Raw genomic sequence first — 9,666 nt, forward strand, 5'->3', positions numbered from 1 at the left:
AGGTCATGAATCTAGTGACTGTAGACTTCACTTGACCAATTTAAAAAAAGGACTTGTGACTACACTGGACTTCAAATGACTTAATGTCCTCCCCAAATCGAAAGATTAAATATGATGTTATAAAAGGAGGGGGGTCAATCAACCGTTCATTTTCCTGACAACAGATATACTTTGAATCAGTCAATCACATTGTACAAGAAGGAGGGAGAGGGACACAAAATATAGGACTTGTTCTTGACTTGGAACTGAAACTGCAGCTCATTTGTGTCTGGTACTATGTTCAGGTGACACTTTTTCAAACACAGCAATTCAAGTGTGACTCTTTTCTGTACAGTAGTTGTTTGTTTCGGACCGCAGTGTGTGGATGTCTGTTTGAAATTGAAACAGCTTATACAAATCATCTTACCCTATAAATCCCACTGCTCTCTGACAGGTGTGGCAGTCTTTGGTTACTCCCTCTCCATGTCCATCGGGGGCATCCTGGCGTCCCGCTGCCTCCACCAGTCCATGCTGTATGACGTCCTGCGCTCACCTATGTCCTTTTTTGAGCGAACTCCCAGTGGAAATCTGGTCAACCGCTTTGCCAAGGAGATGGACACCATTGACTCAGTGATCCCCAGCATTATAAAGATGTTCATGGGCTCTATGTTCAATGTGTTGGGTGGTTGTGTTGTCATCCTGATCGCCACACCACTGGTAGCTATCATCATTCCTGTTCTCGGTCTGCTCTACTTTTTTGTGCAGGTTAGTTGGAAACTTTTTTTCCTTCCTTTCATACATGTTGGCCCCCTAAACATAGGGGACTATGTTTAAAAAGGTTTACAGTTCCCACACTGTTCATCTCATGTGGATGAAAACATCCTCAGAGAAGTGTCTGTAGCTGACTGGTTCTGACTGGTTGAACTGTGTTTCCTCTGTCCAGAGGTTTTATGTGGCGTCCTCTCGCCAGCTGAAGCGTCTGGAGTCCGTCAGCCGTTCACCCATCTACACCCACTTCAATGAAACACTGCTGGGCACCTCCGTCATCCGAGCATTTTGTGAACAGGAGCGCTTTATCCGTGAGAGTGACCAGCGTGTCGACGACAACCAGAAGGCTTACTACCCCAGCATAGTAGCAAATAGGTTAGGGACACTGTTACTACTCACTCTTACTCTACCTACTACCTGCCACAACAGTCTTTAGTGAGGAAAACACAAAAATGAACAGATTTTTAAGAATTATTTTGATCTCCTCTTCAGGTGCATTGAATGTGCTACTTATAGTCTTCTTTCCTTATTGTGTCAATGACTCTGTGTTTGTGTAGGTGGCTGGCAGTTCGCCTGGAGTTTGTAGGAAACTTCATCGTGTCATTTGCTGCTTTGTTTGCTGTCATGGCCAGAGAGAGCCTCAGTCCAGGCATCATGGGGCTGGCTATCTCCTATGCCCTCCAGGTAAACACTTATACTCACATACATACATACATACACCTGTGTTACCTGTTCCAGTTTACCTATTCTTCAGGGTGAGAGAGAAGTGACGGGTTAGAAAACACTCCATCCTGTATGATGCTTCGTAAATGTGTTATTAAATTGGATATAATTACATCTTTCAGCATATGAATCACTTTGTATCAATACCATGACCTTTTACCAAATGAGGTGGTCCACTTCATACCCACACTGAGAGAGGCTGAGCAACCTCTGAAATATTTGACAGCTGATGGTGCCACCAATAACTAAAGAATGTCTTTTCAGTCACTTCAGAGCTCAGAGCCAATTAACTACAAGTAGTTGAGCCTAACTACCCTTTAGATAAAATAAATTCCTTATAGTATTTAAGTGATATGATATTTAGATTCTATGTGATTGCTGTTAAAAACTTGTTACTGCCAATTAACATGTGTTAATGTGTTGCAATGAACACGTGGAATTAGAATCAGAATCAGAATCAGAATTAATGAAAACTACTAGAAGTAAAAGGAATTTTTAGTTGAATTCAAACAAAATGTTTTTTTTAAATGTTTCAGTCTGAATTCCTTTCACCTCTATTGTATTGGGGTGGGTAGGGTGAAGTGATGGAATAAGTTTGAGTTTTTGTTTAAAACCTTACTTTGCCTTCCTATGTCCCATGTGCAGCTGACTGCCTCTCTGACCTGGCTGGTGAGGATGTCCTCTGATGTGGAGACCAACATAGTAGCTGTGGAGAAAGTGAAAGAGTACAGTGACACAGAGAAAGAGGTAAAAGGAAACAGAAATTCCGGGATCAGACTGTGTTTTTGGAGGGAGAATTTTCTTGACTCCTCTTCACTTCTTCATGGTGCTGGATTGAGACTTGAGTTTAGGACTAAGAGTGCAGGAAACACATGAAGCACCGTACACAAAAACTAGAACGTTTATTTGGACTTTTCTCACTGGAGTCCAGACACCAGGATTGTTGTTTAATTAGACACAAATGAAATAATGATGGTGTCCTCAAAGCCACGCAGAGCAACACATCCACAGGGTCTAAGTTGCTATGGAAATACACAAACAGGGCATGCAGTGTTACAGGATTACAGGAATTACAGAGTACAACAAAGCCTGTTGTTGTAGGTTGCTACAGCAAAACACAAACATGTCACCCAGTGTAAAGGTATCAGAGGAAACTCAGTCATACACTTTATATGGACTGGGATGAGCCCCAGTCAAGCATAACTGAAAACAATACAGAGCAACTTCACCAAGTTCGACCCAACCAGAAACCAAATATCAATATACCAGAGTATCAAGAGCGAGCGATGATGATGATGATGATGATGATGATGATGATGATGATGATGATGATGAAGAAGATGAAGAGTAGCAGTATTCCCTATCTTCATTTTCTGCCACTTCATACTGACACCCCACTACATTTCAGAGGCAAATATTGTACTTTTTGCTTTACAGCATTTATTTTACAGCACTGTGTACACTGTGTAGAAAATGGTGAAACTTAGCTGCACTTCAGTCAGCTAAAACATTAAAATGCTTCTTTCACGTTAATGCATCTTAACTGTAACTACTTTTACTTTCGATACTTTAAGTACGTTCTACAGATTGTACTTTTACTGAAGTACAATAGTATTACTTGTATTGAACACATTTCACATTATTGTATTTGTACTTTTACTGAAGTGAAAGATACAAGTTCCAAACGGGGCCATAGAAATAAAAGTGTAAAACGTGTATCCTCCGCCCTCCAGGCAGAGTGGAAACACAAGTCCTCCAGCCTCCCCCCAGGGTGGCCCACTGATGGCTGCATAGACTTCAGAGACTTCGGCCTGTGCTACCGCCACGATCTGGACCCGGCCATTCACAACATTACCATCAACATTAAAGGAGGAGAGAAGGTCTGCCTTTAAATTACTACACTGAATCTAGTGGTCTGCTTCTTGATTATGGCGAACTGATGAGGGGTTGTGTGTGACTGTGTATGCACATTACATCTGTGTTTATGTATGCATGTGTACAGTATGTCTATGGCCTGTAACATTTGCTGCTACATCTACCCATAAGGTGGGGATTGTGGGGCGCACTGGAGCGGGGAAGTCATCCCTGACATTGGGGCTGTTCCGCATCATAGAGGCAGCCGAAGGCCACATTTTCATTGATGGGGTGGACATTGCTCAGCTGGGCCTCCATGAGCTCCGCTCCAGAATCACCATCATACCACAGGTCAGTGCAGAGAGGGCACTAAAGAACATAAACATTAAATGACACCGAATGGTCTGCCAGGAATTGAAATTAATGCTAGTCCCCGATACACTGCACCAGTTATTCAGCCAGTGTTAAGTATTTCAAAGCCGATTGAAAGGTGAATCCTTTTTTAAAGTCCGAATATGGCCTCTGCCTTATTTGGTTGAATTTGTAGGACACACACAGATGGTGTATATTAGTCCACTGTGTCCCTTGTGTAGTTTTGGTGACACTAGTGGCAGAACTCATAATGATGCTTTTGATGTGTCTGTAAAACATGTCATTTGGCGAGGTGGTGCAGCTCCAGTCCTTCTGAGGGCTTTGTAGGTGGCCTTCTTATCCTTCGTCTGAGAAATCCAGATGACAAAAAAGGATATCATGCACATATATACGACCCCCTCCCCCTCCCTCCTCAGGACCCAGTGCTGTTTTCAGGCTCTCTGCGGATGAACCTGGATCCTTTTGACAGCTACTCTGATGAGGAAGTATGGAGGGCTCTGGAGTATTCCCATCTCAAGAGCTTTGTGTCCGGCCTGCCCAACAAACTCAGCCATGAGTGTAGTGAAGGAGGAGAGAACCTCAGGTATACCTGCTTTACATACAACCACGCTAATTACCAAAAACTTAATTTACCTCATCTGCAGAGAGAACCTGGCTTTTGTTTGAAACCAGCTTATATAAGAGACATGTGTTTATGCGGCTTCCATTTGAATTTGCTGTTAATGCGAACTTAACACTTTGTCCGTGTTTACCTGTTATCAGTCCAACAATAGAGTCAACAACATACTCACCACTCTGCTGCTCTCACTTTCTCTTTTTAACACCAACACCTTCTTAGGGTTAGGGTTAGGGGTTCTAACCCATTCTATTATCAGTGACAGTCAACACTTCCTTTTTCATTCCCAATTTTCAGCCATCCGTCTTGTCTTCGGTCTTGTTAGGTATAGAGTATTGCAGGGATGATGTATTTTTGTAGGCAAACCTGGAAGTTAGCATCGCCCTGGTTCCCTCAACAAAAAGCAGATGGAATTTTTCCATGGGATTCATTTTGGATTATTACAGAAAATAAGCTCTGTGGCAAACAAAGGTTTATGATATTTACATGTTTTATTCAGCAAAATAATCTTCACTAATGAACACCACTTTTATGGTTTTTGAAGCGTAAATGGAATCCCCAGAAGTAAAAAGCTAATGTTAGGCTATAAATTATCTACACCAGTCCCATTACTCTAACACCACCACCACTACTAATCTTAATTTTAAGAGAATATAAATAGATATAGATATATAAACAGATAGATATCAAGTATAAACACAACTGTAAAGCCTGTAAAGCCTGTAAAGGCAGACTAGTGAGTAGATGACTTTCCTGTTCAGCATGAAGACGTTAATGTCAAGGACAACCTCTGTAGTCTCATTTAGCCACTTGTTAGCAACCGCCTTTTTTAAGACATGGACGACCTTCAACATTCAGTGGGGTATTGACTGATGTACTTTATGTCGTAGAACAAAACGTTGAAATCTCTTAAGCTTGTGTTAACTACAGACTTTATTTCAGGCATCTAACCAAAAACCCATTCAGAAAATCCATTAGCATTGAGACAAGGGAACAGAAAGTGTAAAAATGCAAAATAATTTCCGGGTTTAAGGACTCATTCCCGCAGCACTCTATATCATAGCCCAGAATTTTGGTAATCATCATATGCACATTTTCCCAAAACTGTACAATGTTAGGACAAAACCAAAAAACATGGGAATGTTCTACATTTATTACTTAACACCATCTCCAACATGGTTGTGCTATAGACATGTATTAGCAATTAATTTTGAGTGTAATAAAGAATCGAATTACATATATTCTTCCAACCGTGTTCTCTCCAAGTATGTGAGGATGTTGTAGACTGTTGTGTTCTCCAAATATGCAACCATTCTTCTGTAATATTCACACCTGTTCTTTTTCCCATTTCAGATTATATATAATGTTGTATTTCCTCTTCTCTCCATTAGGTGCTGATTGAATGTAGATAATGTTCTATACTTTTTTGCATTGTACACTCCAATTATGGTTCTTATTAAATTTATATCTAAATTTACATTGTGCTTTATTTCTCTGTCATAAAAGTCCCTTAGTTGCAGATATCAGAAATAGTCCTGGTTGTTTAATGTTTAGTTTAGTTTCAGCTCCTCGAATCTCATAACATTCCCATCTTTTAATACTGTGCATAGTGCTGATATTCCACTTGAAATCCATTGTTTGAACCTCTGGTCAACAATACCTGGGATAAAATGTTTGTCATAGGCTTTCCATCAGAGTAGTCTGAGCTCTTTCTCTAATCTATATTTTTGTATTACACTAAACCACAATTCTAAGGTAAATCACGTGCTACTTCTCTGTCTCCAATGAGGCTTTTAATTTCTTTCCTTGTGCATCTGCACAGATATTTCATAGTAAAAACTCTTGTAGCTTAAATGATTTAAACTTCCTCTTTGCTGGTACACCTCTGCAGGAAGTGTTGTTTCGTTGTTGGCTGATGTGCTGCCTCCAGCTTGTTTAAGCACATCTCTGTGTTCTCCCTCAAGTGTGGGTCAGCGGCAGCTGCTGTGTCTGGCCAGAGCCCTGCTGAGGAAGACCAAGATCCTGGTTCTAGATGAGGCCACAGCAGCTGTGGACATGGAGACAGACAACCTAATCCAGTCCACCATCCGCTCTCAGTTTGAGGGTTGCACTGTCCTGACAATTGCTCATCGCCTTAACACCATCATGGACTACACCAGGTACCTCACACTACACATGAACAGTTGCCATTACATGCTTTAAGATATTAATACCTACCTATTTTTCTGGAAAGATAAATAGTTATTTATATATTTAATGGATGGATTCTAATGTCATCTGGAGATGTCAAACATTAGTTTGTCATTATCATGGGATGAGGTGTATTGCAGTGTTCACACACAGGTGCATGAGGCAGATTTGATGCTTTAGTACTAACAAATGTAGAGGTAGTTATTGTAGAAGTATAAGACGCAGCTGTAGTACTTCTTTGAAGGACTTTCATCAATATTCTGGCTCCTCTAGGGTCCTGGTGTTGGACAAGGGAGAGATGGCAGAGTTTGATGCTCCCTCCAGTCTCATCGCTCAAAGAGGAGCCTTTTACAAGATGGCTAAGGACGCTGGGCTGGTCTGAAAGCAGGAGGTCTCTCACTTTGTCCTGTTGCTCCTCTGAGCCCCTCCCAGCTCCTCTGGCTCCCTGCTGCGGAGGTCCTGAGTAAAGCTGCAATCTGATCAAATCCGGCATTGCAGCAATCAGCGCATGGTTGTGGGACGGTCAGGTTGTGTTTCTACAAAAGTTCCATTTCAACTTTTCACCGCAGCAGCGCTGCATTGTTTTTTTTCTGCACCCCCTGTGGTTACCACCGCTGCAGCCTTAACTGGCTACCCACATTCAAAATGAATGGGAGGACTGCTGTTTTCGTTGCAACATCAGATTTGGTCTGAATGCTGCCTTAAAGAGTGAGGGGGAGGTAATTGTTAACATTTAGAGTGTTTGACTATTTACGCAAGAGTGTCGATGAAAACAAAGGGTTTGGTTTCGTTTCGTTTGACCTGCTCCACCCTACACTTCTGTCTTCATTTAACTACACAATTTCATGCTGCCTGTCCCAAACAATCCTGCTTCTTCCTGCCCAGATCATGTCTATGTACACCCTGTTTTTTCACGTTCTTTCACTGACATTTTGGCCACGTATGGAATATGTACTGTATATGGCTTTTATTTTGACAGAGCATTATACCTGTACCTGAGCAAGGAAAGGGAGTTTTACTTCTCTACAGACCCTGCAGTGTGTCTCATAAACAGTACACTTCTGGTTGTGGTAACCAGTGCTGAGGTTAGTGGAGGTCAAAAAAACTGTTGTCCTGTAAGTATGAAATGATATAGTGCCAAATACTGCCCTCAAATATACCAGGTGTTTTGAAATGTTAAACATCATTGGTGATTTGAGAAGAAGGTCGGAATGTGGGACACACAGATATGAATCAAAATGGACCCCAATTCCATACTACATACAGTATAGTAAGCAGTATGGAAGTGGAATTCTATAAGTTCGGAGAGCTAGCTGATCCAGGGCAATGCACTTTGTTTAGTTGTAAGATCATCAGGAGGGAGGAGGTGAAGGCGTTGGGAGCAACAGCAGATGTGCCAGTTGATTGGTCAGAAACATCGGTTATGCTGGTGATGTCATAGCCCAGGCAGTGGTGGTCTGTAACGTTAAACATCAACACATATAAATCACAACAAAACTACAAACGCACAAACTCTGGGAATCTGTTGGATAGATTCTACTTGACTGTTCCGTCCAGCACTCGTTTATTTATTGTGTGTCTGTGTTCTTTCTGCAACAGCTTTAAAGTGATGTGTTCATGCAAGCTGTTGGTTAGAGGCTCTAATCTAGTAATGCTCTGGAGCTGAAGTATTTTGATTATACAAAACAACATTCTGATGTTCCAATAAGTCTTTCAGCTGTTTCAAGTATGTGATTTTGAGTCTTAAAACGTAACTTTTAGACTTTCAGGGGAAACTCTGTTCTATTCGCCCCTCCTCTGTCTGTTCTTGTTGGTATGTAGCCTTGGATAGATGCAGAAGAACAAAACACAGAGTGTATATTAGATGAACTCTAATGAGGTCATAGGGTAACGAATGTGTGCAAAATGGACATTATAATCGTTTGTTTCACTTTTAAAAATCCTTAAATTGTTTACAGTTATGCTAGTCACGCTTCACACAATCAAATGGACACATGCCAACAAGTAAAAAGAATTATGTTTTCAAATTGATTTGACACTCTTTTATATTTCTTTGCATTGCTGTGTTTGTGTTAGTGAGTTACTGTTATTTTTATTTTTGATAAGTTACTGCATACATGGCCCCTGAAATGACATGCAGAAGGAAATTCCACAATTTCTAGTTTAGTGCACATTACACCAAATATATTATAGCTTAGTTAATATAGTAGTTACTAGTGACAATCTATTGGCTTTGCTTACAAGTGACAAATGATTTTCTGTCTGTTATTGTTCTGCACAGAGGAGACATAAGTGCATTGACATCAGTATAAAGATATTGCTGCTGCCATCATCACATTATTTTGAGAAACCATTTGTCACCTTCTGCTGCCACTCTGAATACATCTAACCACACAAGCGTCATTATGTTTCTAGCAGAAATGCTTTCTTGTGGGATGTTAACCTGTACATACAAAATAAGTTTAATGTGCATAAGAAACTGTAGTTTAACGAGCACAACAGAAAGTTTTTAGTGCATGTTAACTCTAATGTGTACTAAATCTTTGTGGAAATGTTTTTGTGCATGTAACTTCAGGGGTTCTGCCGGTATTTTATTCAATTTATTTAAAGTGAAAAAAGACATACCTACTGGCATACAAGGTGTTAATAGTATGAGAAAATAGGAATATTAAGGCTGGTGGGTTCAATCATCATCAATATCACATTGGGTGAATGTTACAGCAAACTCTCCAAACTTAACATATTGCTGTTTATATGCTGTAAATATGTTTTTTTTCTTGCTTTTTGTGGAACTGGAGTAGATGTTTTATGGAAGATAAAGGCCAAATAAAAAAAACTTCAGAGAGTTGATAATTCTGAGAAAAGCCCAGACTTTTGAGACGAAGGTTAGTTTTGTACCTCTTTGGCGGTTGTGGCTCAGGAGGTATAGCGGGTCGTCCACTGATCACAGGGTTGGTGCTTCAATCCCCTGCTGTCGTCCTTTCCACAAGCTGAAGACTGAACCCCAAACTGCTCCCAATGGTCAGCCTAGCATGCTAGCTGGGTGTGTGTGTGTGTGTGTGTGTGTGTGTGTGTATGAGAGGCAAAAATTGTAAAGCACTTTGGATAAAACTATACAAATGCAGCCTTTTACCATTTAGAATAAAAGAAATGTCTAAAATTTA

The 9,666-nt window shown here is 40.7% G+C and overlaps 1 protein-coding gene across 2 annotated transcripts in view; it reads left to right on the top strand.

Annotated features, from left to right (window-relative positions):
* abcc1 (ATP binding cassette subfamily C member 1 (ABCC1 blood group)) overlaps nucleotides 1–6,977 on the top strand; it is a 33,506-nt gene extending 26,529 nt beyond the window's left edge. For both annotated transcript variants that reach the window (XM_070922882.1, XM_070922883.1), the window contains exons 23-31: nucleotides 434–744; nucleotides 923–1,122; nucleotides 1,305–1,431; nucleotides 2,116–2,217; nucleotides 3,204–3,350; nucleotides 3,517–3,675; nucleotides 4,113–4,279; nucleotides 6,277–6,471; nucleotides 6,776–6,977. In XM_070922882.1, the coding sequence (XP_070778983.1) occupies nucleotides 434–744; nucleotides 923–1,122; nucleotides 1,305–1,431; nucleotides 2,116–2,217; nucleotides 3,204–3,350; nucleotides 3,517–3,675; nucleotides 4,113–4,279; nucleotides 6,277–6,471; nucleotides 6,776–6,884 (1,517 nt within the window). In that variant the 3' untranslated portion in view covers nucleotides 6,885–6,977. The remainder of the gene's footprint in view (nucleotides 1–433; nucleotides 745–922; nucleotides 1,123–1,304; nucleotides 1,432–2,115; nucleotides 2,218–3,203; nucleotides 3,351–3,516; nucleotides 3,676–4,112; nucleotides 4,280–6,276; nucleotides 6,472–6,775) is intronic.
* The last annotated feature ends 2,689 nt before the right edge of the window (nucleotides 6,978–9,666 follow it).

This window comes from Enoplosus armatus, chromosome 17 (genome assembly GCF_043641665.1).
Source record: "Enoplosus armatus isolate fEnoArm2 chromosome 17, fEnoArm2.hap1, whole genome shotgun sequence".
NCBI lineage: Eukaryota > Metazoa > Chordata > Actinopteri > Centrarchiformes > Enoplosidae > Enoplosus > Enoplosus armatus.